At 47.2% G+C, this 27,310-nt stretch overlaps 1 protein-coding gene across 1 annotated transcript in view; it reads left to right on the top strand.

The window, feature by feature from the left end:
* The window catches only part of PTH1R (parathyroid hormone 1 receptor), a 132,935-nt gene that overhangs the window by 79,547 nt on the left and 26,078 nt on the right, over positions 1–27,310 (top strand). Inside the window, exons 3-6 of the mRNA XM_071734523.1 lie at positions 4,288–4,398; positions 6,225–6,343; positions 19,977–20,071; positions 24,142–24,328. Of these exons, the coding sequence (XP_071590624.1) occupies positions 4,288–4,398; positions 6,225–6,343; positions 19,977–20,071; positions 24,142–24,328 (512 nt within the window). The remainder of the gene's footprint in view (positions 1–4,287; positions 4,399–6,224; positions 6,344–19,976; positions 20,072–24,141; positions 24,329–27,310) is intronic.

Raw genomic sequence — 27,310 nt, 5'->3', positions numbered from 1 at the left:
TCCCTCCCTCCCTGCCCAAGATCTCCTCTCCATCTCCCCTCTCCCAGCTCCAAACCCTTCCCCCTCGCAGGCTCCCATCCCTCCAGGCCCTTGTCCCAAGTCCCTCCCCAGCTTCCTGGAGCCCCTTCAGGACCTGGAAGGTGCTCTAAGGTCTCCCCATGGGATCCTTCTCTTCTCCAGCCTCAACACCCCCAACTCTCTCAGCCTGGCTCCAAGCAAAGCTGCCCCAGACCTCTGATCATCTTTTTGGCCTTCCCTGGACTTGCACCCAGAGCTCCAAGTAAACTTCATGTACTCTGGGTTGTAACCCACAGGTGCAGTTAACACAGCCCAGTGGAAAGCACCAGGTTAAATTTGGGTGCAGAGTCCTTGTTGACCTCTTCAGGGGCTGGAAATGCAGCCCAGGTTGAACTTCCATATCTGGCTGGGAACACGGTCCCTGGTGGGACTGGGAATTTACAAATCAAAAGCTGCAGAAACGGGGGTTGACAAGCTGGAAGGATGTAAGAGGTGAGGAATGGGGTTTGGCTTCCCTTTTTTTTTAAAGCAGTGTTGAAGATTAGGTCAGATTTCAGCAGAAGATTGCGAGAAGCCTGGAGGATTTCTCAGCCTTTTTTAAGTGCAAACAAATCCTGCTTTTATCCAGTGCAGACTGAAAAAGAGACAATAAGAAAGATGAGACTGGTGGGGAGGTGGCCCACCTCCCCCAAGAAGCTGCCTTCAGAGGCTGGGGGCAAAGCCCATGGGGTGCAGAGCTTCTTCATGAACCTCTCAGCCCCTGTGGTCATGTAAGGACAGGATGCTGGAGCCCTTGAATGGTTGGCTGGTACCTCCATGGGGCACCTCCACATCTCCAGAGGTCTCTTCCACCCCCTCCCACTCTGATTTGTGAAGAGAGATGTGAAGCTTCTCACAGTTAGGAGTCAGGAGAAGATCTGCTTAATTATTTCTCAAGTTCTGGAGAATTGCAAAGTTATAGAACTTGAGGTACGTGCTTTGAGATTTGTTCATCTTCCTAATGAAATAGGTTTGGGGTGAAAGGCAGATATAAAATGTGGGAAAGGACCTTTTTTTTTCTTTTTTCCTGGGTTTGCAGCTGTGCTCTTCCTTGCTCCACGCATATAGATCACAAATATCAGCAAATAAAGCAATAAACAGAAAGGGAAGAGGAAGACCTGGGCATGGGGGGAGGCAGGATTTCTCCTTCAGGGCTATTTTAGCTTCTTTGGGTGAACAAAAAGTGAGGATAAAGATGATTTAAAGGAAAATCCTATAGAGCCACCCCACCACTCACTTCTCAGAAGGTAGCAGTGAGCCTCAAAAATGTCCCCAACAGAGAGAAACAATTCCCAGGATATTTGCACTCCTAAGGCAACCAGGGCCATGGGATTTCTCCACCTGCCCATGATTTTCCTGCTCGTTTTCCAAGGAAATGTGACTGAGTAGAGGGCAGAAATCCCAAATAATGACTGAGCAGGGGGAATGACTGAGTATGAATATAAATATAAATATAAATAATGACTGAAAGCTGGGAAAACTCAACCATTGTATGGACAACGATGTGAATGGTCAATCAGTGTGTGCTCCACCAGGCAATGAGCATGGGCAAAGGCTCCAAATCAATCAGTGCATGGCCTCTCTCGTGCCTCTTGATGACATCCCAAGGACATGGGTGGAGGGGGAACCTGGTACTGATGAAGTTGTGGATGGAAAAGATGTCAGGTGGGAAAGGATGCAAAGCTGGAGGAAACAGAAATTCCATCCTTTTCACTCCTTGTGAAGCAAGGTAATAAAACATTCTCTATTTATGGCTGAAATTATTGCCATAGTCACCTCTCCTGGTTCTTGCTGGTCTTGGTGCTGCTCAGAAGTCCACCCAAATCCCAGCACCCGAGTGCATCTGAGAAAGCAGCAAAGCCCTGCAGCCAAACACAGTGCTGGCTGGTGCCATTCATGGGTTCAAATTGCAGCTGAATTTGGATTATTGGTCTGTAGGCATGTCAGGGGTTAACTCTGCTCTGGCAATTAAACCTAATCAGAGATTCTCTCTGTTAATCTCTCTCTCCTCCCTGATAAAGAAAGGAGAGAGAATAAGGGAGAGAGACTGATGGGCTGGGAACTATGACACCCATGGGAAGGGGTTTAATGCTTCTGCAGCTCGTTACTGCTCCTTGGAGCAGCCTGCTCTGAAATCCATCCTTTCCTCCCTCTGCTCCAGGGAAATGTAGCTGCACAAAATGCACAAAAAAAAAAAAAAAAAAAAAAAAAAAATAGAAGTATCAGAACAGATAAAGCAAGGAGGCTTGGGGAGGAGTGGCTGGAGAGATGCCAGGCAAAAAAGGACCTGGGGGTGATTGGTACCCAGCTGGACAGGAGCCAGGAGTGTGCCCAGGTGGCCAAGAAGGTGTCAGGGTTTAACACTGAGCTGGCAATTAAACCAAATAGCAGATTAATATTAATACCCCTCTCCTCCCTGATAAAAAAAAAGGAGAGAATAAGGGAGAGAGACTGATGGGTTGGAAACTAAACTACACAGCTTTAGTGAAACAGGAATGATAAATAGGAAAAATGATTAAATCTATACACATATACAGGAAAATTGATTCCAGGTTCCTCCCCCTCTCCCCCAATAACTCTCAGGTCACCCCCGAGGCTGCAGGGCAGCCCTGGGAAAGTCCAGGCTGGAATCCTGGGGTCAGCAGCAGTTGGGAGCTGGAGGCAGGAACACACAGATTCAGGCTGGGATGGATCAGGAGCACAGGCAGAGGAAGGGATGGAATCCTCCCAGGATGCTGAAGGAAACAGGGAGAGGGGAAGAAGGGGAAGCAGGAAGGGGGTTGACCCTGGTGATGCCTCAACTTTATCCTGAGGATGAGGTGTATGGGATGGAATCCTCTGTTTGGTCAGTTCTGGCATCTCTCTTGTCTGTTCCTCCCCAAAGGAGGCTGCAGGTGGGACCTCTTGATTCCTTCTGGAGGGTAAAATGTTCCTCAGAGCTGAGCAGTGTCCTTGGCTCTGCACACCAGGCTCTGGCTGTAACTCCAATCCTGGAGTGTGATCAGTCCCAGATCAGACACTGAACAGAAACTTGCTGTTCATTTCAGCAGTGCAGCTCCTGACAAGAGACTGAGCTGAAAGCAAAAGGACAAGACAGAAAATCCCCTTGATCCTGGCCCAAACCAGGACAAGGCATAAAATCATCACCTGAAGTGGTAGCTTTCAGACTCACAATAAATTCAGCCACACCAGAATCTTGCTCCTTGGTAGCCTAAGCTGAAATCTGTGTTGCTGTATCAGGCATTGGGCATAGAATCATAGAAGTGGCTGGGTTGGAAGGGGCCTCAGAGATCATCAAGTCCAACCCTTGATCCACTCCCGCTGCAAAACTGGAAAAATTATGGAGAAATTCATCTTCATGTTGCCCATCATTCTACAAAGCCACAAATGCTCCAGTCCTCTTCTTCTCTACTCTGCTCTCCTGCCCACTTTCCATTTCATAGAATCATAGAATCACAGAATCCTAGAATGGGCTGGGTTGGAAGGGACCTCAGAGCTCATCAAGTCCAACCCTTGATCCACTCCCACTGCAGTTCCCAGCCCATGGCACTGAGTGCCACATCCAGGCTCTTTTGAAATATCTCCAGGGATGGAGAATCCACCCCTTCCCTGGGCAGCCCATTCCAATGCCTGATCACCCTCTCCAGAAAGAAATTCTTTCTAATGTCCAACCTAAACCTCCCCTGGCACAACTTGAGACCTCTTGTGCCCTCTTGTCTTGCTGAGAGTTGCCTGGGAAAAGAGCCCAACCCCCCCCTGGCTCCAACCTCCTTTCAGGGAGTTGGAGAGAGTGATGAGGTCTCCCCTGAGCCTCCTCTTCTCCAGCCTCAACACCCCCAGCTCCCTCAGCCTCTCTTCATAGGATCTGTGCTCAAGTCCCTTCACCAGCCCAGTTGCCTCCTTTGGACCTGCTCCAGGACCTCAATCTCCTTCCTAAACTGAGGGGCCCATTTCTCCCAGCCCACATGGAAAATAAACTTTCCAGATCCATTTATCCCTCTCAGAGAGTGCTCAGGTCTGCCTGACCGTGTCCTTCTGCCATAAACTTAAGGGAAACTTCACCTTCTGGACTTCAAACCAAGGAAGAAAATTTCAACGATACCTCCAAGCAGCTTTCTGAAGCATCGCTCCCTTTTTCACAGAGAATCGTCCCCAAAAGGTGGGACAGAGGTGTTAATGTCACTTCTGCAGGTCCAGTGACTCCTGTTTCTCTTTGTGTCCCTTCCACAGATGGCTTTTGTCTTCCTGAGTGGGATGGGATTGTCTGCTGGCCTGAGGGCATGCCAGGCAAAGTGGTGGCTATGCCATGTCCTGAGTACATCTATGACTTCAACCACAAAGGTAGGTGGTGTCCTCCCTGCCAGCAGAGCAAGGAGAGTCCAAAAATAAGAAATTCTCCTTTTTTTTTCAATCACATGGTGACTCCCATCCAAGCAGAGCGAAAGCCAGGGGAAAATAAGTCAAGAAGCCACCTTATTATTTTATTTTTTTTTTTTTTCGGTTTTATTTTATGCTGGAAGAAAAGCTCTGTTTTAACCTAAACAAGGACAAATTCCCCACCTGCCCCACCCAGCCTCTACTGGGACATTATAAGCACCAGTTACATGCAGCAACTGGAGAATCTTGCATTGTTCCAAACCTCTATTTGTTTGGTGCCACAAACTTTGGGTAGCAATAGAACGCTGCAAGATATTCCTCCCATTTATATTCTTCCCATTTATATTCTTCCCATTTATATTCTTCCCATTTACATTCTTCCAATTTTTATTCTTCCCTCCACCTTTTAGAATTTTGATTTAATTTTTAATTTAATTTTTAATTAATTTAATATTATTTTAATAGACCCCAATCTCTTCCCAGACCCCTGCACAGAGAGCAGTGCTGGTAACCACAAGATGTGACTTCCCCCCTCTCTCCTTTTCCCCTGGGCAGCACATTTCTTGGCTTTTTCTGCTGCCCCAAAGCCTGTTGCATGTTTTTTGGAAGCAGTGGATGTACACTCACTCCTCAGGGGTATTTTCAAAGCTAAAACATTCTCTCTTCTCAGGCAAAGCTGTGCACCCAAAGACTGAAAAATCAGACAATTTAGATTATACATCCCCAGCAGAGAACTAAATGGTGTTTTTTCTGAAAACAAGTAATGATATTCCCCTCCTCCCTGGTTACAAGAGACCATGAGCTAAACCAACTTAACTCTTGGTTGGTGACCTCTGGTAGAGACCTCTGCACATCAGAGGGCAGGAGGAAGAGGCAATCTCTTCCTTTTTTATTCCATAACCCAACATGGATTCCTCACCTCACTGCTGTCCTCTGGGCAAGCCAGATGGGGAAGGGGTCAGATGAAGACCCTCAGATGTAAATTCTCACTGTAAATTCTCCTGTAGCCACAGGGCAACCTCCTGGGGAGATTCCCAGTGGACACCAGAGGAAAATTTTTCCCCCTGAGGACAGTCAGACCTTGGAATGGTCTCCCAGGGGAAGGGGGGGATTCCCCCACTTGGGAAAGTTGGAAGTCTCAGCTCCAGGGGTGCTGAGACATCTCAGATCAACAATAATATGAGAAGGGTTGGAGCAGATGGGCCTGGAGGTCCCTTCCCACTTCACACTCTGGGATGCTGTGGCAGACAGATGTGTTGAGTGGTTTCAGTCCTGTTCACTGTAAAAGGACTTTTTACACACAGCCCATGCCATGGTTCCCCCACAGGGACATCTGAACGTGGATGTTCTCATCTGCTAGCTGAATCCCAAGATGAAACCTCCCCTTCTCTTCTTCCTCCCTCATCATGAAGAGGGTGACCATAAAAAATGTCCCTGAAGATGTGCTGACTCTCTACCCAGGGAGCAGCACAACATGGATGATTATTTATTTCCACAGGGAGACCTGCAATTCTGAGGATGATTCTGTGCTTTGGGACTTTTTCAAAGCTTTTCCTCCAGTTTTGTAGACCCAATATCTGAGCTGATATTAAGTGCAACTTGTTACTGGCTCCCTGGGGTTTCTCAGTCGGAAAAGTGAGAGGTGGAAGGAGGTGGAAATTGTCTTCTTGCTGCTGAGCCTCAAAGCAGGCAGGCGGCAAGGGGGGCAATGAAATCCACCCTGAGAAGAGGTTTTTCCTCTCCTGCCAGGTCTTGTTTTGTTTCCTCTGTCTCTCCTTTCCCTCCTGCAGGCCACGCTTATCGCCGGTGTGACCTGAACGGGAGCTGGGAGCTGGTCCCAGGCAACAACAGGACCTGGGCCAACTACAGTGAATGTGCCAAGTTCCTCACCAACGAGACAAGGGAGAGGGTAGGAAATTGCATTTGTGTATTTGGGCCTCCCCCACAGGAGCACTTTCTTCTTTCAAACCCCATGAGGATCCCTCTTTTCTTGCCTCCTCTTGGAAACCATGGCCCAGCTCTCCAAAGCCACAAAGTTTGGATGGGGAGGGTTGGGTTTGTTGGGTTGGGTTTTTTTTGACTTTGAAATCATCCTCAGAGCTGGAAAAGGTTCCTCGAGCTGCCATGATCATGTAAAGAGATCCTGGGGAAACTTAGGGGCACTGAGAAATGGTTGGAGGTTCCTCCATGCCATCAAAACTCCTTTTTCCCACCAGGCAATAATTTTGCTGCCAGGTTTTTAGCAAGAATTCCAGGGTTTATGCCCATCCTGTGCCATAGGGGTGTAGAAACACAGAGCTAAAAGACCAAACCAGAAGCTGGTCCCAGGCAACAACAGGACCTGGGCCAACTACAGTGAATGTGCCAAGTTCCTCACCAACGAGACAAGGGAGAGGGTAGGAAATTGCATTTGTGTATTTGGGCCTCCCCCACAGGAGCACTTTCTTCTTTCAAACCCCTTGAGGATCTCTCTTTTGTTGCCTCCTCTTGGAAACCGTGGCCCAGCTCGCCAAAGCCACAGAGTTTGGATGGGGAGGGTTGGGTTTGTTGGGTTGGTTTTTTTTTTTTGACTTTGAAATCATCTTCAAAGCTGGAAAAGGTTCCTCCAGCTGCCATGATCATGTAAAGAGATCCTGGGGAAACTTAGGGGCACTGAGAAGTGGTTGGGGGTTGTTCCATGCCATCAAAACTCTTTTTTCCACCAGGCAATAATTTTGCTACAAGGTTTTTAGCAAGAATTCCAGTGTTTATGCCCATCCCTGTGCCATAGGGGTGTAGAAACACAGAGCTAAAAGACCAAACCAGAAGCTGGTCCCAGGCAACAACAGGACCTGGGCCAACTACAGTGAATGTGCCAAGTTCCTCACCAACGAGACAAGGGAGAGGGTAGGAAATTGCATTTGTGTATTTGGGCCTCCCCCACAGGAGCACTTTCTTCTTTCAAACCCCTTGAGGATCCCTCTTTTCTTGCCTCCTCTGGGAAACCATGGCCCAGCTCTCCAAAGCCACAGAGTTTGGATGGGGAGGGTTGGGTTTGGGTTTTTTTTTTTTACTTTGAAATCATCCTCAGAGCTGGAAAAGGTTCCTCCAGCTGCCATGGTCCCATCTGTAAAGAGATCTTAGGGACACTGAGAAGTGGTTGGGGGTTCCTCCATGCCATCAAAACTCCCTTTTCCCACCAGGCAATAATTTTGCTACCAGGTTTTTAGCAAGAATTCCAGTGTTTATGCCCATCCCTGTGCCATAGGGGTGTAGAAACACAGAGTTAAAAGACCAAACCAGAAGCAACCCTGCTTCTTCAGGTGGTAAACAGGGACCCTCTTAAATGAGAGGTGTAAATGAAGGATCAGAGGTTTGCACGTGGTTTGTTCATTGGGGATGGGTTGGGGTCAAGTCCTTTGCAAATGGGCAGGCAAGAACATATTTTGGGCTAATTCTGGTGTAGTCACCATTTTGAAACAAGGAAAGCAATCCAAAGTTAGAAATGGGTTTCAGAGCACATGGAGGGGGTTTGGTGTGGTCCTGAGGGGAAAAAAGAAAGGGGAAAAAAGAAAGGGGGGGGAAAGAAAGGGGAAAAAAAAAAGGGGGAAAAAGAAATGGGGGGAAAAGAAAGGGGGAAAAAAGAGGGAAAAAAGAAAGGGGAAAAGAAAAGGGGGGGGAAATAAAGGCAGAGAAAAGAGAGAGGGGGAAAAGAAAGGGGAAAAAAAGAAAGGGGGAAAAAAGAAAGGGGGAGAAAAGAAAGGGGAAAAAAGAAAGGGGGAAAAAAGAAAAAGGGAAAAAAGAAAGGGGAAAAAAAGAAAGGGGGAAAAAGAAAGAGAAAAAATGAAAGGGGGGAAAAGAAAGGGGGAAAAAAGAGGGAAAAAAGAAAGGGGAAAAACAAAAGGGGGGTAAAGAAAGGGAGAAAAAAGAAAGAGGGAAAAAAGAAAGGGGAAAAAAAGAAAGAGGGAAAAAAGAAAGGGGGGAAAAGAAAGGGGGGAAAAAAGAGGGAAAAAAGAAAGGGGAAAAACAAAAGGGGGGGAAAGAAAGGGAGAAAAAAGAAAGAGGGAAAAAAGAAAGGGGAAAAAAAGAAAGAGGGGAAAAAGAAAGGGGGGGGAAAGAAAGGGGAAAAAAGAAAGGGGGAAAAAAGAAAGGGGGGAAAGAAGGGGGAAAAAGAAAGGAGGGAAGAAAAGGAAAAAAAGAAAGGGAGGAAAAGAAAGGGGAAAAAAAGAAAGGGGAAAAAAGAAAGGGGGAATAAAGAAAGGGGGAAAAAGAAAGAGGGAAAAAAGAAAGGGGGAAAAAAGAAAGGGGGGGAAAAGAAAGGGGGAAAAAAGAAAGAGGGGAAAAAAGAAGGGGGGAAAAAAGAAAAGGGAAAAAAGAAAGAGGAAAAAAAAGAAAGAGGGAAAAAAGAAAGGGAGGGAAAAAGAAAGGGGGAGAAAAAAAAAAAAAAAGGTGTCTACTATACATCAGATCTATGGCCCTTCTTTTTGCACAGATTCAGGTAAGTGGCAAAATAGGAGGTGGCAGAAATTTCCTCCCTCTCTGCCCAGGTCTGTGCTCAGCTGGGGCTCTGTAGTGCTGCTGAGTGACTCCAAATTGCAGCAGAGAAGAAATTCTCTGCTAAAGTGAGGGCAAAGCTGCCAGTGGAGTCACCCAGGAGGATGTGACCTTGTTAGGCAGGGAAAGACATTTCCACCCACTCGTGGTTGCTGCTCTGCTGCTGGAGTTTGCAAAGGGAGGCAAGAAAGAGGCAGAAACCTCTGATTTCTCAGTGTTAGGGGGAAGATGTCCTGCTTGGCCACGGGGTAGGGCATCAGGGACTGATGATTTGCAGCAAGGGTTATTTTCAGACAGCTGGAGATAAAGATCTAACCACCAGCTTCACTGTGGGGAGCAGGCTTGAAGATGACACACAGTTGCTTGGGGAGGATGTTCCTAATTTTAAATCCAGCCACATCATAGCTGGGTTTTTTTTTTTCCTCAGTGGTGAAGCAACAGATGAATGAAGTTGTTGACTGAGGAAATATGTTATTTGAGCATCTTGCATGCCAAGGAACAGAAAAGGTTGTATACACCAGGGACTGCTCCAGCTACTTCTTAGAGAAGAATGTTGTATCAAGGGTTGGATGATGGGCACTTTTAAAAAAGTTTGGTGGGACTCGTCCCTGTCCATAGAGTGGAAAGAAATATTTTAGCCCCAGAGCCTTCTGAGAAGTGTCTGGAGTAGGTGTTGGGGTCATTGAGCTTCTTGCTCACATTGAGAGCTTCAAAAGGTTGCACAACTTCTTGGCCTCTCTGAGGTCTCCCCTCTCCCAGCTCCCTCAGCCATGTCCCAAGGTGGGAGGCATCTGCTGGAGATTTCTCCATCTGTGAAGTCTCCAAGATTTCCCCTAGGGAAAGGAGTTCCTTTCTCTGAGACCTTCCAAACTACCAGCTAGAACTTGGTCAAGGTAAATTGGTAGAGGAAGGTTGGAAAGAATAAAAGAGATGTTTATTTTTTACCAGCACTTGGAGAAGACTTTCCACTCCCAGCGTAGTAAAAAAACCCTAAAAATGATAGGACAAGAGGAAATGTCTTTAGGTTGAAGCAGAAGAGGTTTAGACTTTTAGATTGTTTAGACTTTTAGACTTTAGACTTCTTAGTTTGGAAGAAATTCTGCTTTAAGTGGCCACAGGTTCTGTAGCCTTTGGGGTCTGCTTCCTCTGGACAAAGTGTGGATAAATGTGTTTGATGCAATTAAATAATCCCAATCCCTGAAGGGAACCTCCAGGAAGGCTGCAGAGGGACTTTTCCTCAGAGTGTCCAGCCAGAGGACAAGGGGAAATGGATTGAAACTGCAGGAGAAGAGGTTCAGGCTGGAGCTGAGGAAGAAGTTCTTCAGCAGGAGGGTGCTGAGCCTCTGGAACAGATTGCCCAGAGAAGCTGTGGCTGCCCCCTCCCTGGAGGTGTTCAAGGCCAGGTTGGAGGAGGCTTGGAGCAACCTGGGCTGGATGAGAGGTGTCCCTGGGCATGGCAGCAGCTTGGAGCAGATGAGCTCTGAGGTCTTTTCCAACCTCAGCCATTCCATGACTCTATGGAAACAAAACCTGTTGTGTTGGGTTTCATGTTGCTGTCTTTGTCCCCTGAGTGTAGAAGTGGTCACTGCATGGAGAAGGGACTTGGGCTGTGCTCCTCACTGGACACACATTACATGAGGTGTTATGACACAAAATACTTTATTTTTATTCACAACCTCTTCTCTGACTTGGAAAATTCCTGCTTCCCATGACCTCTCCCTTCACGAGCTGTTTTAATAAACCAGCCCAGTGTTCTCATCCTCATTATTCTGTACACGAGGCTCAGTCATCTTCTGCTATGAGTTCTGTGTTCAAGTTACACAGAGGTGAATTTAATTACATTTAATGTTAAAACAGATTAGCCCATCATCACTGTTTACATTAAATAGACAAGATGGTATTGCCTAAGTGATGTCTGCCCAGTGCCAAGAAGATTGGAATTAAAATGGGTTTCCTCTAGCTTTGGAATTGTATCTTGATTTTAAAATGCTTTTCAACAGCATTTGGGTTTAATTTTAATTTTAAAATATTTTTTAAATTTTTATTACTTTTCTTTTTTACTATTTTTTGCCTTTTTTATTATTTTATTTTATTATTTTTATTATTATTACCCTTGTCTTTGCACTGTCCCTGCACCCACCTCTGCATTTTCTCCTGTTTTGCCATGGGCTTGGCTGCCTTTTGGTGACAAGTCCAGCAGTGCTTATCCCTCTTCTGCAGCTCTCTTGGGCCTGTGGAAATAAAAGAGAGAAGGAACGACCTTTTTTTTTTTTTTTCTCAAGTGGGTGATGACTTTCAGAGGGCAAGGAAAACCTCTTGTCTTTCACAGCCAAGCGTGACTCTGAAGCACTGGTATTAATAAATCTTCCTTTGATTTTTTTTTTTTTTTAATAAAAAAAAAAAGGGGGGGAGGGGGGGGAATCTGGCAAGATAGACCAATCCTCTTTAGAGGGAGCTTGTTTTCTATTATTATTTCCCCCCCTTGGGGCACAGCATCTCTGTGTCACAGCTGCACTTCACCAACGTTTTGGGAGGAGGTCGTGGGCTGGCTGGGAGTAGGGCAGCATCCAAGCAGATGAAACCAAAGGAGCTTTTAAGAAACCATGCATTAAAAAGTATTAGTTGGGGGGGAAATGTCTGTCTGTGGCTATATATACCTCTGCTTTACAAGCTCTAGAAATAGTCCTGTACCTATAGATAGCTCCATGTACAGACACACGCACCCCAACCAGCACCCACACCCACCCCTGCCCACACATGCACGTGTAAATATATTTATATGGGTGTCCATGGCTGCTCGTTTAGGTGGGGGATTGGCTCATTTTAGCCATCAAGGGATAATTATAAGGTGGACCAAACAGAGTGGCCCCAGAGAAAGGTGGTGTCTTTCACTCCCCTTTAACCTGGGCCATATAAACTGGATTCAGAGGGGGGCAGGGAAACTGTTTTCTGAAAGTGCCCTAAAACCATCATCATAGAATCATCATTGAACTGGCTGGGTTGGAAGGGACCTCAGAGCTCATCAAGTCCAACCCTTGATCCACTCCCCCCGTGGTTCCCAGCCCATGGCACTGAGTGCCACATCCAGGCTCTTTTGAAATATCTCCAGGGATGGAGAATCCACCCCTTCCCTGGGCAGCCCATTCCAATGCCTGATCACCCTCTCCAGAAAGAAATTCTTTCTAATGTCCAACCTAAACCTCCCCTGGCACAACTTGAGACCTCTTGTGCCCTCTTGTCTTGCTGAGAGTTGCCTGGGAAAAGAGCCCAACCCCCCCCTGGCTCCAACCTCCTTTCAGGGAGTTGGAGAGAGTGATGAGGTCTCCCCTGAGCCTCCTCTTCTCCAGCCTCAACACCCCCAGCTCCCTCAGCCCTTCCTCACAGGACTTGTGCTGGATCCCTTCACAGCCCCCTTGCTCTTCTCTGGACCTGCTCCAGCACCTCAATCTCCTTCCTGAGCTGAGGGGCCCAGAACTGGACACAGGACTCAAGCTGTGGCCTCCCCAGGGCTGAGCACAGGGGCAGAATCCCTTCCCTGGACCTGCTGGCCACGCTGTTCCTGAGCCAGCCCAGGATGCCATTGGCCTTCTTGGCCACCTGGGCACATTGCTGCCTCCTCTTCAGCTTCCTGGCAATCCAGACTCCCAGCTCCCTTTCTGCCACTCTGTGCCCAGCCTGGAGCTCCCCATGGGGTTGTTGAGGCCTGGGCTGTATAAACTGGATTCAGAGAGGGGCAATGAAACTGTTTTCTGAAATCAGGAAAGTGCCCTAAAACCATCAGGGACAGGGGAATTAACAGCTTGTGGCTGCCCCCAGCCAGAAATTGCTCTTGGGTTGCTTTCTAAAGAGAAAATGAGGACTGCTGAATGAACACTGGATTGACAGCCTTGGAGGTTGATGTCATAAAATCACAGAATTTTTAGGGTTGGAAGGACTTTTAAGATCACCCAGTTCCAACCCCCTGCCATGGGCAGGGACACCTCCCACCAGCTCAGGTTGCTCAGAGCATCATCCAGCCTGGCCTTAAAAACTTCCAGGGATGGATGGGGCTTCCACCACCTCTCTGGGCAACCTGGGCCAGGGTCTCACCACCCCCTAGGTCCCTTCCAACCCTTTACATTCTGTGTCTGTCTGAGTGATCCCAGAACCCCAGAATGTTTGGGTTGGAAGAGACCTCCAAGTTCATCCAGTCCAACCTTTGACCAACACCACAGTCAACTCCTGACCCATGTCCTTAAGGACAAGGTCCAAATGCCTTTTAATCCCTCCAGGGATGGTGACCCCACCACTGTCCTGGGCCATCCCAATGCCTGGAATTCTGTGATTCTATCTGTGAAATCTCTGGGCAAACACACTCTTGAAGCCACCAGCTGCAGCCTACTTGCTCTCCTGGATAAGATGGAGAAGACATCTTGCCTAGAAGAAAGCTGGGGAGGAGCTTTTTAGGGTGTCAGGGAGTGATAGGACATGGGGGGTTGGATCCAAACCAGAGGAGGGGAGATGGAGATTGGAAGTTAGGAAATTCTTCACCATGAGAAGAATCTTAGAACCACAGAATGTCAGGCTGGAAGGGACCTCAAGGATGATCTGGTCCAACCTTTCTAGATGAGAACACGGTTTAGTTAAGATGGCTCAGCACCCTCTCAAGCCAAGTCCTAAAAGTTTTCAGTTCCCTACTCCACTTGTACCCCATATTTAACCATTGCTGGCCCACAGTAGGTGCTTCAGGGCAGTTTATGAGGGTTCTTCTCTCTGCTTAAAGCATCCCCAGATCCTGCAGCTGTGGGGCCATCTTACCACATGGTTTGAGCATAGGATTTGGAGAAGTTTAGGATTTGGAGAAGGTTTGGGGTTTTTTTTATTGATGTTATCAGCAGGTTTGGGGACTGTTCGTTCTGTGGCCTCCTGGTTGTCCTTTTTAATACTGTAGATGAACTGGGCATGACATGGAAAAGCACTTCCTTTCCTGGATGCATCCCTAAGGGCTCACAGGGGGCTCAGGGGTCTATTCCCACCCTGCTCCTCATCCTTCTTTTTCCACAGACTCTTCTATAGAGCTGAACATCCCTCCAGCTCTGCTGGCTGCACTTAAGGTGTTCATATTTACCTACATGTAGACATCTGGCAGCACTGGAGATGCTTAACATTCCCTACAGTACTGGAATCATGGAATTATTATGGTTGGAAAAGACTTTTAAGATCATCCAGTCCAACCGCTCCCCCAGCACTGCCAAGGTCACCATTAATGTCCCTCATCCCCACATCCCCAGGGGTTGCTCTGAAACCCCTCCAGGGATGATGGGGACTCCAGCCCTGCCCTGGGCAGCCTGGGCCAGGCCCTGACAACCCTTTCCAGGGAGAAATTCTTCCCCAGCTCCAACCTAAACCTCCCCTGGCACCACTTGAGTTGTGCCCAAAGTTCCTCTTGTCCCATCCCTTGTTCCTTGGGAGCAGAGCCCGATCCCCCCTGGCTCCAACCTCCTCTCAGGGGGTTGCAGAGAGCCAGAAGGTCTCCCCTCAGCCTCTTTTTCTCCAGACTAAACAACCCAGTTCCATCAGCTGCTCTTTGCATGCATATTTATATTTCTATAAATACAAACTCCTCTATTTGAGCTGCTCACCCCAGCCTCTTCTTATGACAACCCAATGAAGTTGATGGCAGAGACCATCATTTTGGGGCTAAAAATATATTAATTTCAGCCTAAAACACCCCTTTCTTCCTGCTTCTGGGGTCTCTGATGGAGCTATCTGCATCACAGATCTTACCAAGGGGACCACAAAGTCAATGTAGCCATACAGAAATATGAGGGAGCAGAAATGCTCTTTACACACCATGTCCTACAGCTGGCTGTAGAGAAGAGGAAAAGCAGAGTCTTGGTTTCACTGCAAATGGGGCCTCCAAACCCCCACGCCTGGTGCCCTGATGTCCTGCAGAGGAAAACACTTCTCCTCTGGATGCAGATCAATGCAAATTATCTCCCTGTTGGTGGAAGTGGAGAAATGAGGAATCAGGTTTAAGCCCTGAGCACACGATGAAAATGTAACAGCCAGGTCTGAGGGTCACATACCTGGAAGAAGCCCAAACCACAGGGAGTGGAGAATGCAGGGACCCTTGTGGCAGGGGGACACATCCAACCAGTGGATGCCCCATGGTCACTACATTTTGTTTATTTTATTTTAATTTTTGTTGTGGTTTTTTTTTTCCACGTGCTCTCTGAGGTCATGCAGAAGGCATTCCCAGCTCTGCTTTGGTTTCCTCTTCTCCCAAAGCCTCCAGGCTCCTGTGAAGTTTCTACCCTTGAGGTCAGGTTGGTGGAAAGCTGAGATGTAAAGGGGAACAGAGAGGATGTGTCCCACCAAACCAAGAGAGAGAGAGAGGGAACAGGAGATCTTGTTACACGTTCAGCATGCAATAGATCTGAAACAGTACTTTTTTTTTTTTTTTTTTTTTTTTTTTTTTTTGTGGGTTTGGTATTGTCAGCCTCCGAGTTACATCTGGAATGAGGGCAGGAAGAGAAATTCAGGTGGGTTAGCTGACTGAGGATGAATCATTTCACCTGGCTACACAAGATAAATGGCTGTGGTTTGGTGGAGCTTTGGGATGTGTGAGCAGAGAGGATGAGGGTAAAGAGAAGCCCCGAGGTTGTGACCTAAAGGACACCACAGAGCGTGACCTAAAGAGGATGTGTGGTTCCTGACTTGATGGAAAGTCATTTTCACCCACCCCAAAAACAGCTCAGCCACATCAGATGGGCCTCATCCTGCCCTGCACCCTCCAGGACCAACCACGAGTGGCTCAGGGAAAGTTTCCAGAGGAGTGGAAAGGGACAGGTTGAGTATTGGTGTCCCTGCCCATGCAAAGGGGTTGGGACTAGATGATCCTTAAGGTCTCTTAACCATTCTAGAATCCTAGGATTCCTTAGGGAGGTGGCACAGGAAAGCTGGAGGAGACAGGAAAAAAGGGAGGGCTCAGATCCATCCCACCCCTTCTCCAGCAGAGCAGGGAATGGTGTGGGCAGTGGGCAACCCTCAAGGACACCAGATTTGAAACTGATGTTCCCTAATCTTGGTACTGTGTTGTGAGTTTTAGAGTATTTGGCTGATAATTCCAGCCCTTGGAATCAGAGATACTGAGGTTTTGTTCTTCTAGTTTTTCTTTACCTCTTCTTTCTTTTTCTTTGTTTTTTTTATAGTGCATGTGTCGACAGTTGGAACATTAAAGGATCACTGTAGGAGGCAAATTAAATGACACTAATTAAAGTATAGAATCATAGAATCCTGGAATGGAAAGAGTTGGAAGGGACCTTAAAGCTCATCCAGTTCCAATCCCTCTGCCATGGTCAGGGACCCCTCCCCCAGCCCAGGGGGCTCCAAGCCCCATCCAACCTTCAACACTTCCAGGGATGGAGCAGCCACAGCTTCTCTGGGAGGTGTCTCACCACCCTCATATTAAGAAATTTCCACCAAATATCTCATCTAAAAACCTCCCCTCTTCAAGTTTTAAACCATTTTCCCTTGTCCTCCTGCTACATGCCCGTGCAAAAAGTCCCCCCCCCCCATCATTCCTGTAGGCACCCTGCAGGTATTGGAATGCCACCAAAATGTCACCTCAGAGCCTCCTCTTCTCCAGGCTGGACAACCCCAATCACTCCTTTTAAATCAGGGTCTCAGGCTGTGGCAAAGCCAGATTTTTGCATCATTTTTCCAAGAGATCAGTGGATGAGCAGTGGTGGTCAGTCTGTCTCTTTTCAGGAGACATTAAGTAGAGATCCTGCTGTAGGAAAATGTTCTGGGAAGCAGTGTCTTGGGACTGGGGAGGTTCCAGTTTGTGTCCATGGCTTGGCCATGCATGACCTGTGTGGTCTTCTGTGAATTATTTAAATTCTCATCCATTGCAATTCCAAAAAGAGGGTTCTCAGCCCACGGAAGTGGTTGTTGCAGCTGGCAGATGACTCAATATTTTTTTACCTGGAGGACCCTTCCTGATTCAGCTTCCACTAAGCTGGGACCTCGGTTGTACTGGGAGATGACTGACACCTGGAAATGTCTTTAGAGCTTTTACTTTTCCCTCCTGGATAAATCCAGATCTCACCATTCCTGAGGACAAGCACTAGCAAACACCAGCTGCCCTCCTAAGGGCTGCCCCATGGAGCTTTTTGGAGAACCTCAACCTTTTACCTTTGAGACCTTCCCCAAGGTTCTAAGCACCCCATTCCCCCCCCCCCCAAAAAAAAAAAAAAAAAAAAAATCCCCTTTCCCCAAGGTGACACTGGGTGAGATCTGTGGCACGAGCAGGTACACCAGGGAGCATCCCTGCATCCCTACACGTGTGTGTCTTGGCAGTTCTGCCTCCAGAGCCTTTCCAAAAGGAGGCCCTGTGGTTAATCAGAGAAATTAATTAACCACAACCTCTGAAAATGTCCTGCCAGCCAATCAGCAGGCTCTTCCCTGGCCCATTCCTGCTACAACGATGGCTTTGTCCCATAGGAACGTGGATCCATCCGGGGGGAAAAATTCTGAATGGGGCTCAGGGATGCTTTGGTCCAGCTGGGTTGGAGTAAAGCCTCACAACTGCCACACCACCAGGAATTCTCATCTTGGAGTAGGGTTTTTTAATATTTAGATAAATCAATTTTAAACAAAAAATATTTTAAAATTAATTACTAAATGAAACAATAAATAATAAATTTATTTCACCGTGGAGGCAAATGTTTTCCAGTTCAAAGAGTCTTCCTGCAGGGAGGTTGGACAAGATGACCTTTGGAGGTCCCTTCCAACCCAAATTATTCTATGATTCTGAAGAATTCCAGAATGGGAGAATTAGGCCAGGATTTGGAGGGGAGGAGCTTTTTTTTCCCCTCCTTAAAGCCCTCAAATCTGCTCGCATTGGCTTTTTAGTGCCTGCTGCCTCCACAGATAAATATATATATAAAATAAATATATATATATATATATGTAAAAGCACATACACACACACTGGATTAATATTGGCAAGCACACCACTCAACCAATGGAAACCACAAAGAAATATTCCCATATCTGGGGATTCTGATGTAATAGGGCTGAGGTTTTGCATTCCAGGACAGCATTTTGAGCCTCAAATCAAAATCAGAGCTGTCATTCAAAGCCCAGAGTTTCTGATGTTATTGCAACCCAGCGGGTGGGGTGAGGGGAAGGCAGGGGAGGAGAAAGATGCTGAATTGCTTGGTTTCTTTGGGGTTTTCTTTTGAATTTCAGATGAGGAAAGCGAGGATGGCAGCAGGCATTTTAACCATTTTGGGGCAGATTTTCAGTAATCCCTGAGTTCAACTGCGTGCCCCAGCACAGGATGAAGAAAAGCAATTAATATCAATTAATAAATTATCTCAATTTAATATTGAGATATATGAAATGGAAAGCTCAGGGATTCTAAGCCCAGCTCTAAAATGCAGAGGGCCAAGAGAACTAAAACCTACTGCAGGATTAATTACTATGAGCTCTCCTGTAACAGGACCTTTTCCAAAGGGACTTTGGCAAGCTAAAGTTGTGTCTGGATTGAATAACCATGGCCACAGGCTGCTTTTGATTTAAAAAAAAAAAAAAAAATGGAAAAGAAAAATAAATGCAGGTGATTCTTCTCCTATCCCACAGCCTAAGTATATCCTCCCCATGTTTACTGTGGTGGGCTGACCCTCCTCCAGCCTGCTATTCAGCAATGGTATTGCAGAGCCTAAATTTTACAGTTCCAGCAAAAAACAAATCCCAGGTCAGTGGGCATTTTGTTTAAGAAAAAAAAATAAAAATAAAAATTTTGCCATGAAATCCCTGGGTTTGGCTGTAAAGCGCTTTGGGTTCCTTTGGGATGCAAAAGCTGAAAAACTCCCAGGTGTGGGATTTACCCAACTCCATCACTGGTGCCTTGGAAAAAAATCCCAGTTCCTCCCCAGCTCCCCAGTCTTTAGGAAAGAGGAATGAAGAAAAAAATGAGCTCTCCAAGTGCTGGTGTCAAAAAGAGGACATCAAGTGGGATTGCTCAAGGTCTCCCAGACCCAGAGCTCTGATAACCTCAATCTCTGTGATGCTACCAAGGTGGAAAAAAATCAGGGAAAAAATCAAGGCATCTTCAGCTCTTTTTCCCAGATTGGCCAGAGTGAAGGAGGAAATTATTTTAGGAGAGAAGAAAGCTTGGAAGTATAGGAATGGGGGGTTAAGATGGAAATCTTTTTCTGTTAGTAGTGAGCCAACTCCAACAGGGGTTTGAAGACAACTCCTCAGCACACATGCTGCACTTCTCATCAGGATTTCCATATTTTTGCATATTTTCTTTCAACAATTCAGGTACAACAAGTTATGACAGCTCCTTCTTTTCATTCTTGCCATAGCAAACCTCAAACTAGAACAAATGCTTGGGCTTTAAATAAAAATTTTAGGGGGGGGTAAAAAAAAAAAAAAAACGCTCTTTCAGAAATATATTTTAAAAGGCAAATTACTAGGGGAAAAAATAAAATAATAAATAAAATATATAAAATAAAAAAAAGAAAATATATAAAATAAAAAAAAGAAAATATATAAAATAAAATAAAATAAAATAAAATAAAATAAAATAAAATAAAATAAAATAAAATAAAATAAAATAAAATAAAATAAAATAAAATAAATAAAATAAAATAAATAAAATAAAATAAAATAAAATAAAATAAAATAAAATAAAATAAAATAATATAAAATAAAATAAAATAAAATAAAATAAAATAAAATAAAATAAAATAAAATGAAGGTAATATGCAGGGAGGACTGAAAAGAACACTCCAGTGCAAGCTGAACTCACCAGCCCTAGGAAGCGGGGGTAGAGATAATAAAAGTGATAATTTAAATAAGTCCTGCAGTGTGATAGTGGTTAAGAGCAAGCATTGCATCTCAAAAGAAAGTACCAGGATAGCTTAATAAAGTTTATTCTTGGATAAAAGAAGTTACCATGCAGTGGGACGCGTTCTAATGCGAGGCTATTTTTTCCATCATTTGTGCTGCAGGAGGTCTTTGATCGCCTCTATTTGATTTATACTGTTGGATACTCCATCTCTCTGGGATCCCTCACAGTTGCTGTCCTTATCCTGGGATACTTCAGGTAGGCGGCTCTGTTTCTACCTAAGGGACTTGGCACTAGGCTGGAAAAGCCTTGGGCTTTCCTGCAGGAGACACCTGGGGTGGCACCTGCTGCTTCAGGGAGCCCCAGGAGCTTTTGGGCTCTGGGTTTTGGGCTGTGTTAGTGTTGTTTAGGTCAAACTTCTTCTTGGGGGATGGGGGGTGGGATGTTTGAAGTCTTTCTGTTTGCCTGCCATGGAATTTCCTAGAAGGGAGGCACCTCCAGGAAGAGCTGTGTCTCCCTTGGAAGACTTCTTATGGTTTTCTGTTCTTATCACCCCTGCAGATGACTGCCTTAGATTTAAGTGGCTACTCTTGAGACAGCTCAGGTTTCAGTAGGGGAATTCTGCTCTAACCCCAAATATTCATGAAGGACAGGCCAGCTGGAGGGGACCTCAGCCACCTAAAACTTTTGGGCTGCCTCCTCCAGTCCCACCGTGCTGTGGCTGCACCCGGGGAGCCAAAAATGACCCTAACTCTGATTTTCTGCCCTCTTTACCATCACTGCCAAGAGGTGTAGATCCCTAAAGAGCATTTTGAACCCATGCCATCCAACCCTCAGACTTTGGCTGCTTCATCTCCTTGCTGCTGTGGAGAGCAGGGCAGGGGAGAGATGAAGGGTCTCAAGTTTCTGCTTTGGGAAAAGGTATTTGGTGGGCTGGAGGTGGAGGTGGGTGACAAACCCTGATGGCCTGAACCCCAAATATTCCTTCCTTTGGTGGTGGGGATTGAGTTCCCTGAGCAGACATCAGGATCTAGACAAGAGTCACAGAGACAAATCCTCCATGCAGCAACCAGAGGTGTCTGGAGATGAATTCAGCAGCTCCCACCATGCAAGCTGGAGCCAAACCCCAGATATGTCCCATTTGAAATAAAATGTGAGGCTGTTGGCTTGAAAAGTGCTCATCCCTCTCTGCAGCAGGCAAGAGGAGGTCTGGGGGATGTGCTTGGACAGCAAAGCATCCCAGCACCCAAATCTGTGGTGGTGGGAGCCAAAGGGGACAGCAGACCCCTCTTGGAGGCACTTCCCATGTCCCAGAACCCATCCCTGCCACCACCACAACCTCTCAACACTTTGCCTCCTGTTTTATTTCCCCCTGGACACTGAAAAGGTTGAGGAGAAATTTAATATCCAGACATGCAAGAACACTCTGAGCTTCAGGAGAGGTTTGTCTCTTTCTTTGTGTACTCAGTGCACGTTCCTTACATCCTGGGCTACCCAGACAACTGTTCTAGAGCATCTTTGTCCCAAGGATCAAAGCAGCAGCAGGGACCAAGCCAGATTTTTCTTTTCTTTCCCAACATCCAGGGATTTCACATGCAGGGAACAAAGCCCAACTTCATTTCTACCTCAGCAGTTCCAGTTGGCGTCATCTGCATTGTAAGAGCACAGGAAACAACTGTTATTACTGTGACAATCTTCTCCAGAGGAGGAAAAAAAAATAAATAACCCAAGCCACAGCTATTATTTTTTTTATTATTATTATTTCCACTATTGGATCTGGGGTTTTGAGAGACTATAAACCCATAAACAGCTTCAGGCCTGGCTAGCCAGGCAGCACAGCTAGAGAGGACAGAAGGGGACCCCGATGGGTCAGTTAGTTCCTTCTTTTCCCCAAAAACAGAGTCACTGTTTCTAAAACACACCTCCTAGATAGGGGTTTAACCCGTTCCCATCTTACCATCCAGCTTTTCCTCTCCCCCCCACCCAAAAAAAAAAAAAAAAAAAAACCAAAACAAGCAAAAGGATCTTAAAGCGCTTTACAATCAGCATTTTTGCAGGGTCATTGCTGCCATTGCTGGGGTGGAGGCCAGAAAGGGATTGATAGGACCAAGCAGAGGCAGAGTCTCTGATGGCAGAGAAAACATCCCAGCAGGCTCTGGTTAATGCTGTAGTTGCTGCTGCATCTGGTGTGGGCACAAAGATGAGGAGTTTGGAAGAAATTCTGCAAGGCTTTAAGTGGCCACAGGTTCTGTAGCCTCTGGGGTCTGCTTCCTCTGGACAAAGTGTGGATAAATGTGTTTGATGCAATTAAATAATCCCAATCCCTGAAGGGAACCTCCAGGAAGGCTGCAGAGGGACTTTTCCTCAGAGTGTCCAGCCAGAGGACAAGGGGAAATGGATTGAAACTGCAGGAGAAGAGGTTCAGGCTGGAGCTGAGGAAGAAGTTCTTCAGCAGGAGGGTGCTGAGCCTCTGGAACAGATTGCCCAGAGAAGCTGTGGCTGCCCCCTCCCTGGAGGTGTTCAAGGCCAGGTTGGAGGAGGCTTGGAGCAACCTGGGCTGGATGAGAGGTGTCCCTGGGCATGGCAGGAGCTTGGAGCAGATGAGCTCTGAGGTCTTTTCCAACCTCAGCCATTCCATGATTCTATGGAAACAAAACCTGTTGTGCTGGGTTTCATGTTTCTGTCTTTGTCCCCTGAATGTAGAAGTGGTCACTGCATGGAGAAGGGACTTGGGCTGTGCTCCTCACTGGACACACATTAGATGAGGTGTTATGACACAAAATACTTTATTTTTATTCACAACCTCTTCTCTGACTTGGAAAATTCCTGCTTCCCATGACCTCTCCCTTCACGAGCTGTTTTAATAAACCAGCCCAGTGTTCTCATCCTCATTATTCTGTACACGAGGCTCAGTCATCTTCTGCTATGAGTTCTGTGTGTGTGCAGGACCCATGGAAATGCTTTGCAACCCGTTGGCACGTGCAGGACACCGTGTGTGCTGCTCCATCCATCCTTCCAAGAAATCTGCTCCCTCTCAGAATCAAACCCTGCATTTAGAATAGAACCATGGAATGGAGAGGGAGCAGATTTCTTGGAGGGATGGACTGAGCAGCACACACAGTGTCCTGCACGTGCCAATGGGTTGGAAACCATTTGCACGGGTCCTGCACACACACTGCATGCAGAATGCACTCCAGGTTTGCACACACTGAGCACGGATTGAGCATCACCTCTCCTCCTCCAGCTGCAGGAGCCCTGCACACACCCATCCTCCAGATGTGGACTCACTGCCCTCTCCCTGCATTCTCACCACCCAAGCCCAATGCAGATGAAATTTCTTTCCAAGATTTCCCACCCAGAAAGAATGGAGCTTAAAAAAGTAGAGCCGTGGCATTGTCCTGAAGTTGGGAGCAGTGTTCTGTGAGAGAACCCCTGGAGTTTAATTCTTTAACTCATTAAATCCATTAATTCATTAAATCCATTAATTCATTAAAATACTTAATTTACCAACCCCCATGGGTGAACTGCAGACACACACAAAGTCCCAGACTGGTTTGGGTTGGAAAGGACCTTAAAGCTCATCCAGTTCCAACCCCCTGCCATAGTCAGGGACCCCTCCCCCAGCCCAGGGGGCTCCAAGCCCCATCCAACCTTCAACACTGCCAGGGATGGGGCAGCCACAGCTTCCTTGGGCAACCTGGGCACCCAGGAGCTCAGCACCCTCACCTCAAAGAATTTCTCCCCCATCTTCAACCTCAGTCTCCCCTCTCCAAGTTTTAACCCATTTCCCTTGTCCTCTCCCTACCCCCCATGTCAGAACCCTGGTTCTGCTTGGATTGCACCCAAACCTTGCTCTGGGTGTGTGCAGCTACACCTGGTCAGATGGATCTCACCCTTGGCTGTCCCACCTCAACCTCCCAGCACCTGGGAAAGGAGGGGAAGGTTTGAAGGAACATTCCCAAACCCTCCTGCACCATCCCTGGGAGAGGAATCACAGAGTCCCAGAGAGGTTTGGGGTGGAAGGGACCTTAAATCCCCCCCAGTGCCCCCCCTGCCATGGTCAGGGACCCCTCCCCCAGCCCAGGGGGCTCCAAGCCCCATCCAACCTTCAACACTGCCAGGGATGGGGCAGCCACAGCTTCCTTGGGCAACCAGAGGCTCAGTACCCACATGATAAAACATTTCTTCCTTCTGGCACTAACTCTGCTTCCCTGTGGTGGGCCCAGTGCTGAGGGCAAGATCTGGGGCTCTTCAGGAGGAGAGGTGACCCTGAGTCTATCCAGGAGTTGGGCTGAACTTCTCCAACCCTTCTCTGTCTCCTCCTCCAGGCGTTTGCACTGCACTAGAAACTACATCCACATGCACCTCTTTGTCTCCTTCATGCTGAGAGCTGTGAGCATCTTTGTCAAGGATGCAGTCTTGTACTCCGGGTCAGCTCTGGAGGAGATGGAACGGATCTCAGAAGAAGACTTGAAATCCATCACTGAAGCACCTCCAGCAGATAAATCACAGTTTGTGAGTATCCCCGGAGCAGCCACTTCTCCAAACTTCATGTCTCTGTCCTCTCTCTTCAACCCCTCACCTCTTCTGGGGAGATTTGTCCCACGGAGGGACACCAGCTCCCCCATTCCTGTCCCCCTTCACAGGTTCTCCCCATCCCTCCCCATTCCCTCTCCATCTGCTGGCCCAGAGGGACTGCCCAGCCCCCCAGCCAAGGTGACTTCCCCACCATGGAAGTCAAAGGCAAATTCCAGGTTGGGATTTGGGTTCCCACTTGCAATTACTGTTTTCCACCCTCTTCTGGTGCCCCCTGAGGTGTGGAAACCCCCCTGGAGGTCCCATCTCAGGACACATCCCTGCTTGCATTTCCCAGCAGGTGCCTTTCCAACCACAAGGTGCAATGGGATGGTTTTTCACCTGGAGCTCCTCTTTGTAGGAGCCCTGGAGACATCCCCATGATGTCCCATCTGTGCCACCAGACTGACAGCCCAGATGTGACAAAGTCAAGGTTCAAGGTGTCTTGGGAGGCTCTCAGCCCTGACTCCAGAGCAGAGGTAGCTGGGGAGGAAGGAGGTCAGCAGTGGATATCTCACCTCACTGTAATTTTGCACTAAACCCCACCTGGTTTCTTCTGGTGCTATTTGGCATTTCCACCCCTGGAAAAAAATAAAAAATAAAAATAAAAATAAAAAAAAAATCCCAAGCAAACAAACAAACAAACAAAAAACCCAAAGAAAAAAACCCACATAGCCAAAAAACCCAACACAACCAAACAAAAAACCCAACCAACCAACAAAAAAAAAAAAAAAAATCAAACAGAGGGATTATGTGCTATCAGAAGAAAGATTGATGTCTACAAGAGACACAACACCATTCAGTCTCCTCACCTCAGGTTCCACCCCTGGTCAGCTGGGTCAATGTGACCCCTGCAGCCACTTGAGTCAAGGCTGTGATGAGAACATCCCAAACCAAAAACCTGAAGTGATGTCAGGTGAACTTGTCTCCAGAGGTAAATGTTTCTTTTGGCTGTGTAGAAAGCTCAGATGGGTTTGGGGACAGCTTGCAAAGTTGTCCCCACTCACCAGAGCTGTCTGCTCTCTTTGTCCTTGGTCCCAGCACAGATTTCTCAGGGTGGATCCCAGGTATGAAAGCTCAGCACCCACAGATTGTTGGGTGCTACAGAGACACAAGAGGCAGACATCAGTCTCTAAGCTCCAGGGTTACCTTCAGTGCACACAGAAACCTCTGAGCTGGCTCAGACATCCCCGTGGTTCTCAAAAAGTGGCCACAAACTTTCTGCCTGGGTGTTCATTTGGGCTTCTCAAACGTCCCAGAGCTTGTGCCAGAACTACCAAGGACCAAGGTCCTCCTACCAAGGACCTGGCCACCAACAGCCCTGCCTAAAATCAGCACTTATCAGGTGTCCCCCTGCCCATCCAAGTCCCTTCAGGTGGAATTTTCTCCCGTTTCCTTCCCATTTCAGAGCTCCATTTCATCCACTGGGTGAAGCTTTGGTTGGGGCACTCAGCACACTTCAGACCCTTCTCTTTTTGGAAAGGCCACAGCAGGGTTTGTTGCATTTGTTCTCTGTTTCTCCTTGGGCTGGATCCATTCTGAGGAATGATTGGGCCAACAGACTTTGTATTCTTTGAGGATCAGCAATTTCATTTTCCCACCCTGACAAATTGAGAGGCAAACAAGAGAGGAAGGTGACAATTAACAGAGGTGACAAGGAATTTGTTCCTTTGGCTCCCAAGTCAAGTGGGAGCTTTGCAATTATTGCTGAGTGCTCCCTGGGTGTGGGTAGATTGAGGGTAAATGTAAAATTTATTATTAAACCTGGAGTTTGGTTTTTTTTTTAGTTTAGATTCCTTCTATTTCATCTAGCTGTGTCTGTAAATATGCCCCTATTTTAGATACATTTATGTATATTATATGCACGTATTCATTTTGATTGGCACAGGATTAGCATAAGAACTCAGGCAGAATAATAAAAAATGCTCTTTTTGTTTCCAAGTTACCTATTATTGAAAAATTTCTGCAAGTCCCTCATATTCCTCTCAAAGGCAAGGGGCAGCATGGAGATGTGCTGCTGTGTGGGATGTGTTTGGGGGCCAGAAGTCTCCTGAGAAATTGGATTATCCAGACTCCCAGCATTTCCACATGGACAAGAGGTGGCTTTATGTGTCCCTTTGTAGCAATTAACCCCACGGGGCATCAGTATTTTGAAGCCTTTCTCTACTCTAGCTGAGAAATGTTGGAAGGAGGATAATTTTGCCCCACTCTACCAGGAGGGCAGGGAAGCTTTGAGCTCCAGTCAAGGTTTCTCTCTCAAGAAAGCAAAAGTTTGGAGGTCAGTGAGCAGTGAGAGTTCAGTTAATGCACTCTGGGGGTTTCTATCAGCTCTCCCAGCTTGTATCTCAGGTCTGTTCAGAAAATGTCTTGACTTCTCAAAGCTGATCCAAGAGCTGGAGCAGCTCTGCTCTGGAGCCAGGCTGAGAGAGTTGGGGGTGTTGAGGCTGGAGAAGAGAAGGATCCCATGGGGAGACCTTAGAGCACCTTCCAGTGCCTGAAGGGGCTCCAGGAAAGCTGGGGAGGGACTTGGGACAAGGGCCTGGAGGGATGGGAGCCTGCGAGGGGGAAGGGTTTGGAGCTGGGAGAGGGGAGATGGAGAGGAGATCTTGGGCAGGGAGGGAGGGAGAAATTGTTTGGGGTGAGGGTGCTGAGCCCCTGGGTGCCCAGGTTGCCCAAGGAAGCTGTGGCTGCCCCATCCCTGGCAGTGTTGAAGGTTGGATGGGGCTTGGAGCCCCCCTGGGCTGGGGGAGGGGTCCCTGACCATGGCAGGGGGGGCACTGGGGGGGATTTAAGGTCCCTTCCACCCCAAACCTCTCTGGGATTCTGGGATTCCTCTCCCAGGGATGGTGCAGGAGGGTTTGGGAATGTTCCTTCAAACCTTCCCCTCCTTTCCCAGGTGCTGGGAGGTTGAGGTGGGACAGC

Source organism: Heliangelus exortis, chromosome 2 (assembly GCF_036169615.1).
Source record: "Heliangelus exortis chromosome 2, bHelExo1.hap1, whole genome shotgun sequence".
In the NCBI taxonomy this organism is placed as follows: Eukaryota; Metazoa; Chordata; class Aves; order Apodiformes; family Trochilidae; genus Heliangelus; species Heliangelus exortis.
Note: the sequence above shows the minus strand (reverse complement) of the source record. Positions and strands in the feature narration are given on the sequence as shown.